The 23,001-nt window shown below is 38.3% G+C and overlaps 2 protein-coding genes across 11 annotated transcripts in view; one reads left to right on the top strand and one right to left on the bottom strand.

The window, feature by feature from the left end:
* Positions 1-12,318, bottom strand: part of ETHR (ecdysis triggering hormone receptor) — a 96,836-nt gene extending 84,518 nt beyond the window's left edge. For 5 of the 10 annotated variants that reach the window (XR_013033492.1, XM_033473282.2, XM_033473227.2 and 2 more), the window contains exons 1-4: positions 10,307-12,318; positions 8,050-8,665; positions 7,356-7,465; positions 5,810-5,972 (exon numbers count right to left, since the gene is read on the bottom strand). Coding sequence is in view for 9 of the 10 variants with exons in the window: in XM_033473282.2 (XP_033329173.1) it covers positions 5,810-5,972; positions 7,356-7,465; positions 8,050-8,140 (364 nt within the window). In the remaining variant the exon portion in view is untranslated. The remainder of the gene's footprint in view (positions 1-5,809; positions 5,973-7,355; positions 7,466-8,049; positions 8,666-10,306) is intronic. The other 5 variants (XM_033473236.2, XM_033473245.2, XM_033473255.2 and 2 more) reach the window with 5 other exon arrangements.
* A 6,961-nt stretch (positions 12,319-19,279) lies between these two features.
* Positions 19,280-21,516, top strand: LOC117222019 (uncharacterized). The gene has a single exon (XM_033473463.2). The coding sequence runs from the start codon at positions 19,671-19,673 to the stop codon at positions 20,934-20,936; it is 1,266 nt and encodes a 421-aa protein (XP_033329354.2). The 5' UTR covers positions 19,280-19,670; the 3' UTR covers positions 20,937-21,516.
* The last annotated feature ends 1,485 nt before the right edge of the window (positions 21,517-23,001 follow it).

Genomic DNA, 23,001 nt, shown 5'->3' with positions numbered 1-23,001 from the left:
ATTGTATTTCTTCTCTTAAGGGTACGAACCCGTTCAAATGAACGTAAATGTATTTTTGGACTCCATTGTACCTGTTTTATCGTGTCTCTCGTTTGCTTATTCTCGTTCTTCGGAAGCTATTACTCAGTATTAAGCATTCGTTCTCGAGTTTACTGCGATCGTACTTTATTGCCCGAGACTACGAAACACCATACTTGTGTTTTTCTTACGTCCACAGAAATTAACTGAAGAAACACTTTTAAGAAGACAGTGCAACAAAATCCAAATATTAAATGAAAATTCGTATTCGCCATAATCTTGCAATGTAATAGGCGAAGTCGATATGCCGAAAATATTGAATTTGCGAAATCGATACGCTGACAATATTCGGTTCGAGAGAGAATTCGGAATACCGTTGCAGGATCAAGTAAATTACTATGTGTAATTTAATATTAAAGTGCTTCGAATCGTGCAGAATTACTATGATTCGGTAACTCGACGCGTTGAGATTTAATTTGCCTAATGAACGAAGATTTTCGAGAAAAGTTCACCGAGGAGAAAAGTTCAAAGAATGGTTCGTTATGACGGCGGGGATTGTAATTCGCTAATCGATCCAGGTGGACGCATTTCCCCGAGTTTTGCAGATTTTATGAATCCCATCCAGCTCCCGGCAGCTCGCGGAAGCTTTGAAAGTTCGTGTCGCGGCAACGGGTACAGAAATTCCCATGGAGACGAGTCGAACCGGGGTGTCGTAGGCGGCATAATTAATTACGACTTCCCGAGGCAAGGCGCGCGCGCGCGCGGCATTAAAAAAAAATCCATTGCGACTGCGCTTCTCGCGTAATCGCGCGTGTTAATTCATTAACGGTTTCGGTCTTCAACGAGTCGCGAAGAATTTGTGCCAGAAAGAAACTGCAGCCTTTGACAATCCGGACGATGGACTTTTACGAACGTCAAATGGAAAAACACTGCGAACGCTTCGCCGTGCTTTCTCGTAATAACTTGTTAAATGAGCCGTTTATTTTGAATGTGGCATAGGTCACTTTACCGCAATGAAAAGTGGTGATTTTTTAATGTTTACACGAAATTATTTATACTGAGAAAAATATCAGTATCCTGAGATAACAAATACAAGTAAATCTTCTCGAAAGTTAGCATCCATAATTTTAAACGTGTTAAAAAACGCAAACCCTTAACACGTTCCGTGCCGAGCTTTTTTTACTCGAATCTTCACACTTTGATATTTTACTAAAACTTGATGTATTACGTGCAATTATTAATTCTCGTACACATAACAACGTAACAAAAACTTATCAACGCCCATTCTTGCGGTGGAAATTGATTCTTCGGTTCTAAATTTCTTGTAAACAATTTGTTCAGTTCACTAAGTAAACATGCAAGCGTGTACCATGGATGGTACACGTGGCACGGAACGTGTTAAATATATCGACTTAAAAACAATGTGACTTATGCCACTTTCAAAATAAACGGCTCAAATATGAATGTTATCCCGTTCTTTTAAGCAGGAATAAAATACTGTTCCTTTCCACACATAATACAGTAAATTCTTCCCAATCGACCCCCAGTTTGTACACAAAAATGGACGATGTGGCAATTTGACAGAAATAACTGTCAGAGTGACAATCGAGATCTTTATGCGCTTATGCCATTTGCAAATTTTGACCAGAGTCCCGTCTCTCAAGAGACGCAACAAGTCTGAAGGTAATTACGGTAGCCACAAAATGAAAGAACTTTGTCTCATGAAATCTGTGTCGATACAGTATCACGCCAAACCTTAGTCCCATAAAGTAATCATTTCATATTTGTGTAAAGGGTTAAAAGTGCAAATGAAGATCAATATCTTCATTCGCATTTTATAATAATCCTGAGTAGACTGACTAGACTGATTGACTAAACCGAAAGTTGATTCTGCGCAATTTCTAGTTTTGTAACAATTATAATTAAACTGTAAACGAATTCTGCATAATTCTTCATTACAATAATTGAGACTGAACTCAGAGTTTTTGCACAATTACAGTTTTGCACAATTCCCTATTTTTATAATAGTTCCGACTGAACTAAAAACTCATTATCATAACAACGGTGACAAAATTGCGAACGAATTCCGCATAACTCTACGAATTACAGTAAATTCTCCCAAATTGTCCCTCAGCTTGTACACAAAAATGGACAATTTGGGAAGAGGAGATACGATTATTCGAGTGCGCCATGTTTTTATACTTGTTAAATAATAATCGTATATAATAATAATAATAATAATAATAATAATAATAATAATAATAATAATAATAATAATAATAATAATAATAATAATAATCGTATCTCCTCTTCCCAAATTGTCCATTTTTTGAGGATTTTTGAGTATCTATAATATATCCGGTGTACCGATTAAAAATCCGAGACAAATTTCTCCGATCAGCCAAGAATTAGCAAATACCTCGGCGATTCCTGCAATTTCCCCGATTCCTGTGGCCTATAGATGGGGAGCCGAACGATACTAGATCTCTCGCTACGGTTTTTTGGCATGCCACGAGGTCACCGTTGCCACTCCAGTGTTTTTCCTCGAACGGTAAAACGCTTTCGAACGGTCACGTTTTCTTGGATACCGTCCAGCCAACGAAACCGACGACGCGCGGCGGAAATCATCGCGGTCCGATTGAAATTAAAGCCGGCATAGATTCTGTTATCCGCTCGAACGGAATACGACGAACGCGAGGAGCTGACATAGGCTGCCGAGGAAATTAATTAAGACGAGCCAAGACGCCGGATTCCCCTAATCGTTTCCGACTATCTGCGATACGGCATAATGGAATCCAGCTGATTCGTCTTGATTCTAATTCATACCAGATTCCGCGGATCACTATAAATAGTAAATACGAAACGGATCACGGTTGAATCGTTTACAATTTTAAATCATTGCAACGGTTACAGGCGGTTTCGACGATTCATCGCCATGGCAACGAGCCGGCGAAAATTAAATCGGGAACAAAGCGGATATCGATTGAGCCAAGCAATCGGGTGATTAGATTAGACCTCGCTGGAAGACGGGAACACGACGATTCTTCTTTAATTTTTACGATTGCCACGACCCTCCACCACTTCCGGCGTTTGTCGATTTAATTGGACTTTGCTTTCCATTGGTTTCATGGGGGGAGGAAATTGTGATCGCAGAGAAAAATTGTGTGACCCTTGGTGAAGTGATTTCGATAGCTCGATGAGATTTCCACAGCTTTATTGCAACCGCATTGAACTATGCAATGCATGATGCAGAGAATTTGTCTCGCCGTTCTAGGATTTCAAACAAGAAGAACGTCCACGCAATGTTTGCGTCACACGGAATATAAATCAATTAATACAAATTGATGCCAATCGTTCGATGTAGGTGGATACGAATATATTGCGGATCGTCGCTCGTCAAACGCATCTAGTTAATCGGAATTAGTCGTGAGCGATTAGTACGCGCGTTTAAAAAATACAATAATAATACATATATTATTACAATAATAACAATGCGATAAATAATATCTAGAACAATCGCGTCCAAACATGAAATTACGAGACCGTATGAAACGAATTCGAAGAAGATGAAAAGCCGACTTTTATCTCTCTTCCCCGAGTGTAGAAGATGAGAAGTGTTCCCTAATTGGATGTTAGATGCAATCCAATTACGTGAAGAGCATTGCTTGAAGATAACTTGTCGATCGATGGATTCGATAGAAATTGAAAATTATGAAAGACAGATTAGTTCTTCCTCGATTTTCATAGCGTTTCAACCGAAGAGAAGTTAACGTTTGTCGAAATAGTTTCGAATACGATAAATTCTCCCTAATTGACGCTCAGCTTGGAAACAAAAGTGGACAAATTGGGAAGAGGAGGTACGATTATTCGAGCCTTGCGGCTCGTTTTTATAATTACCGATTGTTAACGCAACTATAAAAACGAGACGCAAGGCTCGAATAATCGTACCTTCTCTTCCCAAATCATTAATTTTTGTGCGCGATCTGAGCGCGAATTAGGGAGAATTTACTGTAAATCACTCAAGTATCAACGATATCATCCCACGTTTGCCAGAAAACTCCAACGCTGGATGAGGAAGAAGGGGAACAGCAGGGATCGTTCGCACGGTCCTTTGACCCTTGATCAATATTCGCAATTTCTCTATCGGTTCCACCGAAATAGTTTCCGAACAATTTTTGAGCTCACAGTCCCTTTTACGAAATTTTATTAGTGCTTCACCTTGCCGAATAGACAATTATGTATACGTTAATTGGGAAAATAAATGTCCCAGAAAATGCATATGGAAATCATGTAACAAGTGAACAAGATAATGAAAACAATTCGAATTTTGCATGAAACTGTAGAAAATTTACAGTGCTAATTTACAGCTAATTTATTGCGTCACATTAACTTATAAGCAATTGTATAATTTTAACCGTTTCATTTTTAATCACTCGTAGGGAATGAGATGGCACATTTAACGTAAGTTTTCTTCAAACTTCTCGTTTCTCGGCTGTTAATTTCGAAGCTCTTTTTACGGGTAGAATGACACAGCTCTTCTCGACTGTGTTAATTAAAAATGAGGAGCCAGTATTATAAATATAAAAATTTTGATATAAAATATTATAAAAACTTCCTTCCAACTATGACTGCACTTTCGAGCACAATTTCTAATCTTAGAAGACTAAATCCAAAAGGAACAAAATCAAGCAATTGGAGACTAAGATTTTAATGATTTCAGTTTTTCTTAATACCACGATCTAATACTCGGAAAATAGAATTGCTTTCGCTCTCCGAGTATTGCCGCGACCAACCAGCGCATTATCGAATCAAAGGATGCAATGTGAGAAACGCATTGCACATCCGATTCATGCTCTAGCCAGTCTGCGACTTTCTATTGGCAATTGAAGACGTGTTACTGCAATTTATCAATCAAATCTCAAAGCTCCCCTTTGCATATGTGGGAGCGTGCAAGAAGAACGCGTGTAAACAACGTGACCTACACATGTACAGGGTGTCCCAATAATCATCTTTCATCCTAAAGAAGGTACATTTTAACGCTTTACAATTTTACAAGTTTCCTTGTTCGGAATAAAAGTGAGAAAATTATATTTATCTACATTTTGTACCGATTTCATTGAACGTGCTTCAAGAATCTAATCGTTTGCCATGACAGTGTCTGCATAACTACAATGACGATTCTAAACAAGAAAACTTTTGTTAAATTTTAAAGTGTTAAAATGTATCTTCTTTAGGATGAAACATGATTATTGGAAGAAATCGTCGTTGAAGTTATGTCACCGAAACCGATTAGATTTCCATTGTTGAAGCGCGTGCAATGAAATCGGTGCAAAATATAAATAAATAGAATTTTCTCACTTTTATAAGGCTCGCCGAATATATTCTCAAACACCGAACGATTCGGCGATTGCACAATAAAATCTGATCAACCGCTCGACTGACAATTTAATTGCGACGTTCTTTGTTCGATTTCCCCCGTTCGTCGCTTTCCCATTCGCTGGGGGAAAAGAGCTCGCGAATTACGCGAAAGAATGCTTTCGTAAGCAGAATGAAAATATAAGAAAGGAACCTAACGAGCAGCTTCGCAGCTTCCGTAAACGGTTGAATAACTGTTCGAGATATAATTTTATCGAGCAAAGTTGAACTTCGTCGAAGCTCCGCTGCATTGAAAATCGATCGCGAATCTCAGAAGCGGAGTGTCTTTTCGTAAGCCTACTTCTCTCCTTCGCGTTTCCTACCGGGACACCCTGTACAGAATACATGAATTATGACTCGAGACACAATGACTCACACATATGTTCCCCGAGCGGCCACACTTCCGGTCCGGAGTTAACCTCGACGAGGACAGTGGGGGTGCAAATCAGAAGGACGAAAAGGTCGGCCACGCTCAGGTTCACCAGGAAGATGTTCGTACTGTTCCGCATGTCTTTTCCTCGGAACACGACCAATGGTACCTGCAAAAATAACAACCGGAGTCATTTTGTAAAATTTCAAATGTCTTCCAGAGTCTCGAGTCTTCTGTCATCTTGAGACGGCAATGCTCCGCGAGAAAATTCAATTCAAAGCTGTGAGATTATTTATCCTTTATCCTGATTATTTATCCTTTAAAACGAGCACTGGCAGAATTTTGTACGACTATTTTATACCATGTTACATGAGTTCGAAATCCGAAAACTTTTCGATTCTGATTTCTCATTATTTAACTTTGTACCTCATTAACCCCTTAACGCAGTTTTTTTGAAAAAAAAACCGGCCAAAAAAGTCGATTTTTGGTGGAGAATTTTGATATACTGCGCTTTTGTTCCATGGAAAAAGGCTATATTTTATTCTTGAATAAATAATGATAAATATCATGTAAATGATAAATATCATGATAAAAATACCATGTAAATGATAAATATCAATAAAACGATTTTTTTTTCTTTGCTTTCACATTGTTATCTTCAATTCTCGATTATATTCGAATGTGAAAAATTATAGCAGCATAAAATACAACGCCGCTCGAATTATCTCGAGTGTGCACAGTTTGGCCTGTTTAGCGCGCTCGAATTAACTCGAGCGTACAAGTTAAGGGGTTAATCGATTTTATCGGTCATAGCGAATGATTTCGTTGGCCATAGTAAATGTACTCGTTCAAATGTATACAGTACAACCTCGACTATCCGAACCTTCGACGTCTAAATTCGCTGTTAATCGAGAACAGGTTTCATAAATATGTAGCTCAATCTACAAAGAACACTATTTATCGTAGATGTCAGTAAGAATACAATCTATCGCTGTAATCAAGTGATTGTTCCACTATCCGAACGTTGACAATTCTACCGAATAATTCGGACAGCCGCGATTCTACTGTACATATTTGAGCCGTTTATTTTAAAAGTGGCATAAATCACTTTACCGTAATGAAAAGTGGTGATCTTTTAATGTTTACACGAAATTATTTATACTGAGAAAAATATCAGTATCCTGAGATAACAAATACAAGTAAATCCTCTCGAAAGTTAGCATCTCCATATTTATAAACGTGTTAAAACGCAAACCCTTAAATATATCGACTTAAAAACAAAATGACTTATGCCACTTTCAAAATAAACGGCTCATTTATAAACTGCAGATTTCTGCGCGAAATGTTGCGTGTAAATTGCAAGAACCGGAAGAAAGATGAAATTCTTGATCTTGCTAATTTTAATGAATCGAACGATACGCGCGCGACGATATTTTTCAAAATCTCCACACTTCATCGTGAACGCGCAAAAATCCGCGGGCTAAATGTTCGTTCCGAAAAATGGCCGGAGTTCCATACGGAACAAGCACCGGGAAATCCCCGAACGACTCACCATGAGGTTTCCTATTATTCCAAGGACCATCACGACGATGCAGACGATCATGGACGTGGTGCGAATGTAAGCAGGCAGCATGTAGGTGGTCGCATTTTCGGACTCGACCACTGAAACATCGTTCCCCACAATCGTCCCCCATTACCTACGGTTCATTCGATCGAAACAGCGAATCGTATTCGCCGTGAAGAACAGTTTCCGTATTCGCAAAAATCGGAGATTAACACGGCGGATGATCCCGCGATTCGCGAACGCCGACGCAAGAAACACCGGCGTTGTCCATCGGGTTTTCCTGCGGCGTGCGTGGATCGCGAAGCTTCGCGAATCAGGGATTCGATGAAATCGAAGCGACCGATACCGTGACGGTGTGGGTAGCGCGTTATTTTCGGCGAGCGCATTGTTTTGCTGCGGCACGAGGGCCCTCAAAACTGTTTACCGTGCTGAAAATTCCGGGAAATTATCGGCGCGCATTAACACCACGCGCCATAAACGAGAAGCGTGGACGTTCGGCGTTACAGGGCGCGTCGCATTGTCCGGGCGGCGATTAATCGTGCCAATTAATCATGAATCACGATATGCGCAATTCAATCGGATTAATTGCTAGCCAATCGGGCGCCGATTCATTTGTCAAATCGGATAACCGTTCAATTCGTTTAATTCGCGCGTGGGTCTGGCGAACCGAGGCGGGACGTACCGGGCAGATCATCGTGGGCATCGTTCCCGATGACGGTCGCGTAGTAGGAGGAATTCAACTCGAGCGGGACACTGGACACCGTGGACAACATTTTCCAGCCGGGGCCGATCGAATCATCTGCACAGAGTCCGTGTCAATTGTCCATCTCCTCCGCTCTTTCAAATTCCGCTCGAGTAGGCCGGCGTTTCTGTCGAAGCCCCGTTTCGGCCCGGCTCACATGTTTGGTGGCAGATCTACGGAGAGATCTACGACGGAGGTCTCCTGGGCCGGCAAATCGATCCTCGATGTGGTTCTACGTGGGCAGTTTCACGTTGTAACCGCCGCTAATTCGCGTGGCGATCTTGCAGAGACTGCGGAGTTCGCGAAGTGTCGACTCGCGAGGAAAATCCATCGGGAGCCGCGAACGGGGACCGGATACGGTGTCCTTCGAGTTCCAGGCGGCCGCGGGTATCGTTAACAAGGTGGTATTAAGTGACATTATAAACTGCTTCCAAGAGCTGGTTCACTTCGTCGGAGTGTCGCTCCGGAGGGCGCCGGCTATATCCGAACCGGTAATCAGCCGTTCCACCCACGGTTCCCAGGTTCCCGTCTTCTTCAACCGGCGCACTCCGTCAATCTTTTCGGACAGCCAATTCGGACATAATCAGTTTAACCCCCTAGAGGCCCATCGGCAGAGATAGTTATACATAATAGGTTCGTTATCCTAGCCTGGCTTGGCGTTTCTGTTTGCGGTCGCGGCTCGTCGATGGCATCGCGAACGATGGCTTTGTGGACCGTGGAAAATTGCGGTTAGATCGGCGGAGGATTAAAATAGGGTCTGAGCGACGTGTTTGGAAGACTTTCTGGACCCAAATCTGGTCGCGGTATAGACAGACCTAGATAGATCTTGCATCGAATCTAAACGGAATCAAGATAGAACCTGGATAGAACCACTGTTATGTACGCGTGTAAATTAAAGAATATTGTCCAAACAGCATCTGTATAGATGAGATCTACGGACTCCGCAGGGGATCCGAGCAAAATATCATTCATAGATTATGAATAGAATAAGTAGATAAGTTTTAGGCAAAATCAAGCTAGAATCTGGTCAGAGTATACTCACAGACAGAATTTAGACAGAATTTAGACAGAATTTAGACAGAATTTAGACAGAATTTAGACAGAATTTAGACAGAATTTAGACGAAATTTAGACAGAATTTAGACAAAATTTAGATGGAATTTAAACAGAATTTAGACAGAATTTAGACGAAATTTAGACAGAATTTAGACAAAATTTAGATAGAATTTAAACAGAATTTAGACAGAATTTAGACGAAATTTATACAGAATTTAGACAGAATTTAGATAGAATTTAGACAGAATTTAGACAGAATTTAGATAGAATTTAGATAGAATTTAGACGGAGTTTAGACGGAATTTAGACAGAATTTAGACAAAATTTAGATAGACTTAAAACAGGATTTAGACAGAATTTAGGCAGAATTTAAACAAAATTTAGACAGAATTTAGACGGAGTTTAGACGGAATTCAGATAGACTTTAAACAGAATTTAGACAGAATTTAGGCAGAATTTAGATAGAATTTAGACGGAGTTTAAACGGAATTTAGACAGAATTTAGACAGAGTTGAGTCGGAATTTAGATAGAATTTAGATATAGTGTAGACAAAATTTAGACATAATGTACACAGAATTTAGATAGAATATAGGCAGAATCTATATACAATATGCAAATATGCTCTGTAGAGAGAATCTATAGAGAATCTAAATAGAGAGAATATATACATGAGTTTTAAACAGATAGATGGCAGAATTTAGACAAAATTAAGATAGATCGTGGGAATAGGATTCACGTAAAACCCTTGTAAAACCAATGTAAAAGAAATGCAGAATACATATAGAACTGCTGCAAACTCGATACGCGTATAGTAAACCTTTACAATGTACATCTATAAAATATTTGTCATTATATATGTATATGAAAAAAGAAACAACGATAATTAGAACTGCAAAGTATAAAAATTATTTAACAATAATTCTATACGGAAGTCCCGCATGGTAGCCCAACTGCACCAAACATGAAATAGAAAAATCAATTGCCTATTAATCAATGCCAGTTCATTGCTGATCAGCTCAGTGGAATAAAATGTTTTCTTGAACGTACGAAGAATATTGTTTTACGAAGGGTTAACGGCGCGAAGGAGAATTGAAACATAACCCATATAACGGTAAAAATAGCGTCGCGCTTTCAATTCACCGGCGAATCGGTTCTTGTTACGGTGGTAGGTGCTGGAGATAAATATTTTTATCCTGCCTCCTTTGTACGGCCATCCCGTCTATCACTCATAAACGCCGTATGTGGGTCGCAGCACCTCAAGTATTTACCTTGGCACAGTCGGTTAACACCAATTAACTCCCGTCTTATCGAAATCTATTCGGAACCTAATTCCGCCTCGTTCCAGCCGATCGTGACGCCTCAACTAGTTATGAATTGCGCTCTTCGAACGACCTGCCTCAACCTGTCCCTAATTATCAATTTTGCCTTTCTAAAAATACGGCGGAACGAACAGATATCCAATTTTCTTCGTGCTAAGAAATTGCCCGCATCGATATCGATCTATCAAATTGCACGTGAAAATTGACTAAAAAAAGGTTATCACGCGATATACCGCGGATTATGCGATATAAGAATTTTATAAATCGACCGTCGGTTGCAGAAGTTAATTAAAATGTGTATTTCTCCTTCGAATGATTTCAATAAAATTCGAGAAAACGTAATCAGGGGTCTTGCAATTTTGAAATGCCTTCGCTGTTTGACATTTCGCTCATTCATATAATAAATACGTAAAATCCGCGGTCTAGTTATTAACCATTTACGTTAGCTTTCATAAATTCCGTTTAGTCCGTGTCAACTCTATTTCCTGACCTTTATCGCCCGTCCAATTTTCTTCCCGGATAAAACGTCTGCATTTCCGTCAAACGGCTTCGAATGTTAATATAAAACGAGCGAATACTTTTCCGACGCACTGTACACACCGCGTTCGACTTCTCCACTTTCGACGAGCTTTAGCGCACATGGCAATTACTCCTGCATACACGTACGTGCATCGCTGCCACGTGAAGCAAAAACAAACAAACAAATTACACGAACCGTCTCTTTTTTTGGACAACAGAATCCTTACGCCATCGATTTCGAATAATTGGTTCGAACTCCGACAACATCCCGCACCGAAATAACGAAGCAGTTGTCACCGGAATCCGGTTAATTGTCCGCAAACAATGTTTACTAAACGCCGGGTAAACCCCTGGTGTTCCGCTCTTCCAGTTCGCCGGGTAATATAAGCGGAACGCTTGCGTCGTCGTTAATTATCTCCGAATGATTAATTACGTCGGAGAGTAGCCCGCGACTTTTTCTTCGACTAAAAAGTCCGGCACGCGATTTTGCAGCGCGAAACAGTCGCGGATTAATCGTTTTAACAGACTTCGAATAATCGCGCGATCGTTTCGACGATGTTCATCGATCGAGGAATATCGATGTATCGTCGCTTGAAAGTCCCTACGTGGAGATTGGTCAACGCGGTGGTGAAAAACATTGGCGTGGTAACTTTGCTAATAACGAATAAAGTGGAGACTATAAAGCCAATGTAAAGTCTACTAATGACTTATTAATTACTGTAATCACTGTCGCGGACGATCGTTGCGATTCAGAGCGACGCATACTTTTGAGCGACAGTGCGCGTCGATGCTCAACCGGTGCATCGCGGAGCGGACTTCATCTCACCCTCGTTCACCAAAACGGCTGTTACAGCACTTCTACCACTCGAAATATCAATGAAATGCCAGTCGTTCGATCGGTTCATCGTTTCACGGAATAATACTGTAAATTGTTCATAGATCTCGCAGCTGCGTCGCTTCGTCCAGAATGCCCAAAAGAAGGGACGCCGCGACGAGGCGCGACATATCTTCCCGGAATTAATTAAGTTCGAGTTGTCACCACCCGAGAGAGAACTTCACAAACTACGATTCACAACGTTTCGCGTTGTTATAAACTTCTCGGTAATTTTGTGTTCGGAAATTCGACGAGAAATCGACCGTCACCGTCGACGGTGTCACTGTTCACAGCGGAGATCGCGCCGTTTCGAAATCGGCGATCCCGTTCACAGAACCGCGGAATTTCGGGGGATCGCGATAATGACGCGTGTTGTGACAGGGAACCGACCGACCAGGTTTCTGGAAGAACGACAACCGTGGCGATCAAATAGTGCCGGTGAACTGAATGAAGATCGCTCGGCCCGCCACGATCCTCGAAGCCTGCATTGCGCATGCGTGCACTTTTATCCTACCGCGATCCCTTCGCACGCGCTATGATAACATTTTCAATTTCGTCGGCCCACGTGAAAGGTTACAGTCGATGCTAATTGAAAAAAAAAACAACCCCATTTCTCCGACTCTCCGTCCTATATTCTTATCTGGCCCCCTTAATCCCGCTTCTCGTTACCTTTTCGCACGATCGGTAAATTCGAGCCGTTCGCGGTGACCGCGGATACGGAAGTTCGAAATTGAAAGTCGCATTTCATTCGATGGCGAAATAACGGATTGTTTATTGCGATCCACGTTATTTATATGCACAGTCGTCGCGACGAGGCGCAGCCAATTAAAAAAATTGATACACCTCTGCCGAACGATGAATATTTAAAATTAAATAAACGAAGATTTTTAACATGTTTTGCAATGGATTCGTTCATTTAGTAGTGTTTGAATGTATATGAATTGATTCATCAACGAATGAATGAGCAATTATTCATTTCTCGATGATGATTGTATGAACATTAATTCACTTATTAATGAATGGACGAACGTGGATTCTTTTATTCATAACATATTTTGTAATCGAGTGATCGTAAATTCATGTAGAGAGATTCTGAAGAAAGCAGGAAATCCTTTGGCCATTAAGGATCATACTAAGCGAATATAATCGCAAAATAATATTGCACACACATTGCAAATTTTATCCATGCGTTTCTAACTCTCGTTTATTTGTATTTATAATATTTTTATTTATATCTTTTTATAACGAAGTTATATATATATATTCTAATAAAATATTTTCTTATAATGAAATGTAAAACTATTGACAGTATAAAATGTTACATTGTCAATAGTTTTACATTTCATTATAATTTTATATATATATATAAGGATCATATTAAGCGAATATAATCGCAAAATAAATGTTCACAACATTGTAAATTTTATCCTTGCGTTTCTAAGTCTCGTTTATTTGTATTTTTTTTTCTAATGAAATTATATATATTATAATGAAATATAAAATATATATATTAATATATATATAATAATAATAATAATAATAATAAATATATATATAAAAATAAATAAATATTAAATATATAATAAATAATATATATATATATATATATATATATATATATATATATATATATATATATATTAATATATATATATATATATATATATATATATATATATTAATATATATATTTTATATTTCATTATAATATATATAATTTCATTAGAAAAGAAAATACAAATAAACGAGACTTAGAAACGCAAGGATAAAATTTACAATGTTGTGAACATTTATTTTGCGATTATATTCGCTTAATATGATCCTTAATAGCCAAAGGCTTCGCCGCTTGAAATAAAAGTTAGGTGATCGAATGGCGTCGGAATTCGGCCGAGTTTCGCACAAGGAAACGAGCGACGAATTCGCCATAACTGCAGAGATACGCAAGAATCCGAGTGTCCCGGAAGTGTTCCGAGAATTTCTTCGATTACTTTGATATCCATTTAGGCAACTTACGGACTGGAAATTCCCGTCCGACCTCCGGAAGAGAAGAATCGGGATTCTTCCGCGATTCGGTTTTAGATGCTTCAGCGATTCACAAAGAACGTTACCATATTCGGTATGGGACGCTGGCTTACCGAGATAGAAAAGGAAAGTTTATAGACAATGTTTATGCGCGTAGATCGACGACTGTGTCGTCACAATGGAAAAAGTTTCGGCCGATTTATATCGGAACAGCGGAAAAGATTGAACGCCGAGCGTTCAAATAAATCGCTTCGGGGCCTTTTTCTGTATAGATCTAAAATAGTATCAAAAGTTTCTGTTTTGTTCCGCGTCTCGCCAATCATATTTACCTTTTCAGAGAATATGGATTCTTCACGCCTTATGGCTCCATTCTGCCTTTTCATATAAATCCATTGTCTTCTTGCCATTTTTATAAAGATTCCTTTTATGCAGATACCGTTTTTTATTTTGGAACGAACGTCGCCAGTTTCTAATACATCGACCGTTCTATTAACGCTTTAGCTTTAATTTAATCAGTTTTATTAACTGAAGAAATCATTAACAACTGAAGACATCGCGACGAATTTTTCTGCAGCAATTTCACGCGACGTTCGGACCATTTTCTAAAAAACGAATAAGCGTTTCTAGTAAACGAATACTCTTTTTAACCCTAGAAAGATAACCATATGACAATGTACGTAAAAGATAACCATACGCTTCAGAGGCGCATGCTTTTCTAAGGCGTCAATTTTATACTAACAATGGATATTTATTTAAGTTAATCTAGTCATTTTAAAGGTTTGGCATTATTGTAAAAATAAAATGCATTTATATTATATTTTTTTATATTTTAAGTAATTTTAAACTTAAATCACTAGACCTCTATGAAAAATTAACAAAAATCAACAGTCTTCGCAGGCGCCTCTGCGACGTAGGTTATCTTTCTCGGGTTAAATGTACACATGTTGTATTATACTTGAAATCACCAACAATTGTTCCATATATAAATACCAATCAACAAATTAACGTTAAGGAACATATATTTCGTAAATACAAGTGCCAGCTAACATTGCTTTATCCTTGGTTAAATCGACGTTTAATGTGTGACAATTGTTAAAAATGTCGATTAATAAAGTACTAATATAAACGTATCGTTGTTGTCACTGTTTCTACATTTCTTATATACGAAGTGTCGATAATAACGTTTGTCGGTGAAACGAGAGTCGATGTAAACATTTGTCGGCGATTTCAACGTGTCGGCAAGTATACGTATAAACAATGATCGATGAAATGCGGTGTCGCTGCTGAGAAACCGTGTCGACGAAAACATTGCCGGTGAAATAACTGTTGGCGATTTCAAGGTAACCCGCACAATCGCCAGCAGCATTTTCCAAATTGCGAAATCGTAGAAGAACGCTTTCAAAAATCGGGATCCTCGGCGAATCGCGTGTTCAGGAAAACCGTTTCCGAAATAAAATGCTGTTAATCGAGCAGTTTTGAATATTTCATAGCAGAAACATTGCCACAACTGCAACAATATGTGTATGTATGCTTTTGAGTGAAGTGCTCGTTCGAAGAAACGAACCGTTAACATCTTCGGTTCGAGAATTCCTAAAAAGTCACGTTCCTCTCGCATTCTCGGGTCACGAGATTTTATTAGTTGGACCATGGAATTGGCGTCGGGGAGATTTTCTAAGAGCTCGACCTCTCTTCCTCGATAAAGTCAGATTACTGAATGTGCGTGGACAATGGACGAGTTCCATTATGGCCGAAGTCGTCCGCGGTTCAAAGAGAAACGAGCGTCGCGTCGGAACCTTTCGCGTGCACAACCCCGACGGCTGGCGTTCTTTCGGGTCTGGAAATTAAAAATTTGTAACTTGGAACGTTATCCAGCAAATTGAGTGTCCTGGGACGTATGCTGAAAACGTTGCGAGTGTTATGAAGCGGCGAATAAAGCATGACGAATAAAACTTGGCGAATCGCGAGAACGTATTGCCCTCCTTTTAAAATGCTGTATTAACCCTTTTGCACTCGAGTGGTGACTCTGGGTCAGCATTTACAATTGTTACATCACGTTTCAAGATAATTTTTATATTATGAAGGTTTAGATGTAAAATATTGTTAAAAGTCCAATTGTTGTATGAATCACAAGACTAAATTTCATATGCATAAAATGCACCTTATCGTATAAAATGGAAATACCGTAAGTCGGGAAAAATTAATTTAGATTTACATTTAAAATGGCTTCGAGTGCAAAGGGTTAACAACTTCGGCCTGAAGAACGTTCCCATTAACTCTCGAACGACGGACTTTTCTGATAAGATGTAACTGGATACACTCGCGCGATCGTTTATCTTTTTATTTATCAATTTTTATCAACATATTTTTCATGGTATTCCTTCTAGATATGTTATAGCTTTTCTATAGTATAGTATAGTTCTTCTATAGGCTTTATCGAAACATGTGAAGATCGAAATCAGTTGTCAGAAACTTGACATTTGGATATCAATTTTTCCAGTTGGGTCCGAACGGGCCCGGAGTCCGCCGTTCGAATGTTAACCCTTTGCGCTCGAGTGGTGACTCTGAGACACCACTAAAATTTGTTACATCACGTTTTAAGATAATTTCTATATGAACAAAGTTCAGATTTAAAAAATTGTTAAGAGAGTAATTGTTGTGTGACTCCCAAGAGTCAATTTCGTATGCATAAAATGCATTTCGCCATATAAAATAAAAACACTATAAGTTAGAAAAATAATTTTATATTTACAGTTAAAATAGCTTCGAGTGCAGAGGGTTAAACGAATGAAACAACGAAAGATAACACGACCGAGAAATTTGAAAACTTACCGATAATCGCGAACAAGAATCGACAAGAATCCAGGCGAGTTTGAATCGACCGAATTGACGATACATTTCGCTGTGATCGGCTGAATAGAGAAGATCGTGCGAACAGAGTGGAATGCGCTTCGATTCATAATATGGGATTCCGTTTAACTCGTGCTTCCCTTCTTTTGCAACGAATGTACAATACGTGGAGAACGAAGAGACGGTCCTTTCGAAATGCTGAAGCGTCGAGGCAGCGGGAAATTTCGATTCGAATCTCGGAAGAGCTGGGGCAGTTGATACTTCAGTTACTACGATCTTGCATTCGGCGCAAAGCATATTATAATTTTGCGTCTGTCATTCCTCGAGGTCATAAACGAAGCATGATATTTCGAGGATCTTCAAATTTTCTACAGTAAATGTTCTTTTAACCCTTTGCACTCGAGGCTACTTCAACTGTGAATCTAAAACAATTTTTCTGCTTTACTGTATTTCCATTTTATTAGGTTGGGAAATAAGTTCGTAGCGTTTTTATATTTTCTTTTATTTTACAACGATTGTTTGCTGTTCGACAAAGTGTATAATATTCATTCGATAGAGCTCTTTCTGCTCCACAAAACTTTCTGCTCGATAAAACTATACGAAAAGATGTTTCGAATAAATAAATCTTGATTCGATCAACAGAAATTAAATCTTAAAGCCTGCAATAAAACGTTGTAGCTAACACAGTATTTTAAGCAGATTATAAATAAATATCGATCAAAAGCAAGGTAGCAATTCTTCAGAAATGAATCTTAACTATTAGGTTGGGGAATAAGTTCGTAGCGTTTTTATATTTTCTTTTATTTTACAACGATTGTTTGCTGTTCGACAAAGTGTATAATATTCATTCGATAGAGCTCTTTCTGCTCCACAAAACTTTCTGCTCGATAAAACTATACGAAAAGATGTTTCGAATAAATAAATCTTGATTCGATCAACAGAAATTAAATCTTAAAGCCTGCAATAAAACGTTGTAGCTAGCACAGTATTTTAAGCAGATTAGAAATAAATATCGATCAAAAGCAAAATAGCAATTCTTCAGAAATGAATCTTAATTATTAGGTTGGGGAATAAGTTCGTAGCGTTTTTATATTTTCTTTTATTTTACAACGATTCTTTGCTGTTTGACAAAGTGTATAATATTTATTCGATAGAGCTCTTTCTGCTCTACAAAACTGTGCTAATCGTCTTTTTGAGTAATTTAATTTTCGTTAAAGTTCGTAGCGTTTTTATATTTTCTTTTATTTTACAACGATTCTTTGCTGTTTGACAAAGTGTATAATATTCATTCGATAGAGCTCTTTCTGCTCTACAAAACTGTGCTAATCGTCTTTTTGAGTGATTTAATTTTTCATTACTTTCGAGGCTTAGAAATGGAATATCCAGGAGGTAAAAAGCAACATTTTCGACACCTTCTCTTCTTCGCTTTTCATCGAGGCCACAAAGCTGCCGAAGCAACCCGGGACATTTGCAACGTATACGGAGAAGGTGTCATAGGCGAGTCTACAGCACGGAAATGGTTTGCGAAGAAGATGCGAGACGTTTCGGGCGGCCGACGCCGATGAAGTTAAATCTCCGAGATCCGTTCTATTCACGGTGAAATCGACGAGCAAACGAATTGATCACGTGTTGCGATCGTCGCGAAACTGTATCCCAATCTTGCAAATTGCGTTTAAAGCTTTAGGCGGATCTGATGGATTTTTCACTAATATATCGGGTCGTTCGAAAAGTTGTTTCGTTCTTTCGCGAGAAAATGAAAGACGATTTTTTTAATGTTACGAGCAAAAGCAAACTTTTCTGGTAGCTTTGAAATCTTATTGTTTTACATTTGGACAAATACTTGTAATTTTTATGAAAAACGAAGCAACTTTCCGAACGACCCAATATATTTCTAGCAGCAGTTGATACATAGGTAAGCTCGTTTCTTAATATTATTTAAAATTATTTTAAAGCTTCTGTGTATAATCTCAATAATCTCAATAGTATGTATTCGTTTCTACTTTATATTAAAAATTCGGTCGATCTCTGTCCCATAATTCTGGTATAAACCGACCATACTAATCCGAGAGAATTCGAGCACATTAATTGTTCCGCCCTTCAACGGAATTTTTATTCCTCCTCTGTCCGGTTTTCTTCAAAACGAATTTGCTTTCTTTCCACGTTGAAAGTAACTTGATTTCCAAAGAATTCCGTTCGGCTCAGCGAGACAATACTGTATACCTTCAACGAACGGTATGCACTTAATAAAAAGTCCCGTCTGTTATGTTTATAATTTCTTAGAGCAGCCGTTTTCTTTCTCGTCTGTTTACAATTTCTTAGAGTCATAGCCGTCTTCTTCCTCGTCTGTTAGGTTCACAATTTCTTCGAGTCACAGTCGTCTTCTTTCCGGCGATAAAGTAGTCGATGCACTTTCGCACGATAGAGTACTGCACACTTGATCGACAGCGTATTTTCGATTTACAGATCACCTGCGGTACTGCTTGTTACGTGTCTTTTTTTCCCTTCCCTTTCCATCGCTCTGTTCCATCGATCAGTTTCTAGTTCTCTGTCTCTTCGAAGATTATAAAAAACTCAAAAACAATTCGCCTGTTTTCGCAGTCTCGGTCTGCTTCAGTCGGACTTTGTCTCTCAGCCTTAGACCATCGAGTTTAGTGCTTCGACGTGCTTCAACGTGCTTTAACACTAAACCTACCGTGGTCGAAGTGGCCGTTTCCTTATTTTGTAATTCTGCAAAGTTCCGAGACTCTTTCGTGGAAAAGGCTTGTATAAGTTACATTATTGGAGCTTTACAAATTCTAAATAAATTCCGGTCTCCTCACTTTTGTGAAGCAGTACATGCCAGTTAGCATTACTGCTTGGTAGGTTTAGTGTTAAATCATAGTAGTCATCGTAGTGCTTCAAATTCGGTTTACAAAAAGTGGCCATGATAGGCAGGAGAGTTAAAAGGACGCGTAAATGGAATGAGCAGTCCTTAAAACAGGCAATGGAATGCGTTGAAGAAGGTCGAATGAATGTGTTTCAAGCCTCCCTCTATTTTGGAATTCCAAACTCAACGTTAAGACACAGATTGTTGAAGTCTAATCCAAGAGAACCGTACGAAGTGCCGAATGAATATTTTGAAGCGGCGTCCATGGTAGACAATGCAATACCACGTTGCGCAGAACTAATATTGTTGCATCACATAAAACAGCTACGAAAATTTGGATTTGCACCCGACCAAACCATTGTTAGAAATTGGGCTTTACAATTGGATAAAAAATTAAATTTAAGCGTCAAGTTTAATAATGATGAGAGCGAAGTCGAATACGATTGGATTTGTTCGTTTTTGCAGCGCCATCCAGATTTGTTGGTCAGAGAAGCTACAGAAATCTCCATCGCTGCTGTTATTGGTATGAATCGAAGAAGTCTGAAATATTATTTTACATTACTGGACAACGTTTTAACCGAAAATGGACTCCACGACAAGCCTTCTAATATCTTTAACATGGACGAGATCTACGTGCAACTACACACTAGACCAAAATACGTGTTGGCTGCAAAAGGGTCGAAGAATATGTTGTCGTTGACATCGAATAAAAAGGGCGAAACAATTTCGATCATTGCTTGCTGCAACGCAGAGGGGATGTTCCTCCCACCTTACGCAATATTTAAAGGGGAAACCGAGAAAGATGAATATCTAGATGGAATGCCGTCTGGTTCTCAAATTGTCACGACGGAAACATCGTTGGCGTATGTCGACGATACCATTTTTAAGAACTGGTTAAAGACACATTTTCTGCCTCGGAAACCAACCGAAACAGCGTTGCTGATCGTAGATGGTCGTACCCACCACATTAATTCATTGGATGTATTGGACTTCTGCGAAAGGCAGAATATCATTCTATTTTGTTTACCGAGTCACGCGAGTCGTTACCTGCAGCCACTAGATAGGGAATTCTTCAAATCGTTCCAAAATAACTACTTCGTGGCTTGTAAGAATTTTCAAACGACAAATTCAAATAATACAATACACTTTGGCAAACTTCTCTCGCAAGCTTGGAGTAAATCTGCAACTGTGGCGAATGCAGTGACCGCTTTTAATGTTACAGGCATTTCACCCTTTAATCCAGATGCCATTACAAGTTACGCGTGCACCGCCATAGAAATGGAAGAAAATGCAGCAGCTAGTGCATCATACAATTCGATTTGAGCCTGTCCTTTGCCCCATCTCGCACAATTCACGCGACTAACATTTATAAATTTTCACCAGGCCGTTGACACGATTTAAGACATTTCAATCATTCCAAACGATCCGGCACCAAGAAAGATTGTTACATAACATTTCACCGATTCCACGAGCATCAAGACAAAGAAGAACAAGGGAATTGTAAAGAAAAGCGTAGGAATGTTTCGATTAAAAGGGGGAAGAATGTGAAGAAACGTGGAGAACACAGGAAAGTGACACGTTATTGGAAGAACGGGGTCCGAAATGAACGCGTGAGATGCAGAGAGGATTACATATATGCTTCGAAATTGACAACAAATGACGACCGACTTAAATGTGTGAGATGTAATCGTTGTTATCACGAGAGATGCTCCAAATATGAGAATTTTTGTGATTTGCATGGGAAACACACTGAAGACAAAATAACATTACTTTCTTTATTTATAATATCTTTTGTAAGCTACAGTTAGGGCTATTTTTCGAGATCGCTTTCACCCGTCGTAAGTGGACACCCTAACCCGGTGTTGCAAATGAGATCGTCCACTTACAGTATTTTTGTTTTATATATTAATATATTATATATTATATAAAATGGTAGTGTCTATATTTTAGATATATGTTTATATATATATATAATATAATATAATATAATATAATATTTTAAATATATATGTATAAACATATATCTAAAATATAGACACTACCATTTTATATAATGTATAATATATTAATATATAAAACAAAAATACTGTAAGTGGACATATATATATATTTACTTATAGTACATTGTTTAGATATATGTAATAATCGATAGCAGTTGAACATCCTCTACACGTCTTACCGGTCATTCGGCAGTAAACATTTCCTTGACACCGGCTCTATTTCGGCCTGAATTTCCGCGAGCATGAACATTGTATATATCATATTATATACGCTTTTTCGCTTATAGAAACGTTAAATCAAACTTCGTCTATTATTATTTTCTATATTATTCGCTTTCTATTATTGTACGGTAACTAGATTTAATAACATTTTTATATTTTCGTGACAATAGTATTAAGTAACATTTATTTAATTTATTTTAATCGTCGTGACTGGTATGTAACATTTAAACAATTATACAATATATAATAATATGGGAGGCTTACAGTAGTTCAGTCTTACACTTCTTTACCTAAATAATACATAACAAATTATTGGTTGCCATGACAATCAAAGAGCAGGCTATCGGTCGGAGTGAAAAGCCGATTTATAGGTTATCGGTCGGTAAGTGTTGGGAACAAAAAGCCGATTTATATAGGCTACCGGTCGGTAAGCGTTGAACACAAGAAGCCGATTAACAGGCCACCGGTCGGTAAAGTGTTTAATTACTAAAATAATTATTTGTAAAAAATTAAAAAAAATTAAATTTATTTATAATTTAATTTCCCATAATTTAAATTAAATAATTTCACTAAATTTAAATTATTTAATGAAAAAATGAAAAAAATCGAAGACTGGACCTCGCTGCAATTTGGTTAATGAAATAAAATTCCGAAATACCACAAGAATATGATATTTTTGTTTGCAAAAAGTGTTCGGACATAAACTATTTCATTAGATGAATCTACGAAAAATCATCTCGCACGTTTAACTAAAATTTTGCACGGTTAACGCGAATCATTCGAGTTAAACAATTTAACGATTACGATAGGAACAATGACGCTATATCCAACCGAAGATTGTGTTAAAAGTTGAAGTTAATCCATTAATTAAACCAATGTGGTATCATGTCAGACATAACGGAGAATCTGATTTCGAGAAAAGCGCGTTTAACGTGTTATTAGCTTTGTTATTCTAACGAATTAAGGGAAGTCCTTTCGCGTACATGTTTTTAAAGTCGTATCCGCGATAACGCCGCACAAAGTTGGGCTGGATCGAGAAATTCAGTGACATTCTGTTATAACTTTTGAACCATCAAAGATATTGCAATGAAATTTTCACCAAAAATATTTAAAAAATAGTTATTTTCAACTATAGATAATTAAATTTTGTTTGCATTCGTTAAACA

Source organism: Megalopta genalis, chromosome 1, assembly GCF_051020955.1.
Source record: "Megalopta genalis isolate 19385.01 chromosome 1, iyMegGena1_principal, whole genome shotgun sequence".
NCBI classification, from domain to species: domain Eukaryota; kingdom Metazoa; phylum Arthropoda; class Insecta; order Hymenoptera; family Halictidae; genus Megalopta; species Megalopta genalis.
The sequence above is the reverse complement of the archived record's forward strand: the minus strand, read 5'-3'. Positions and strand labels throughout refer to the sequence as shown.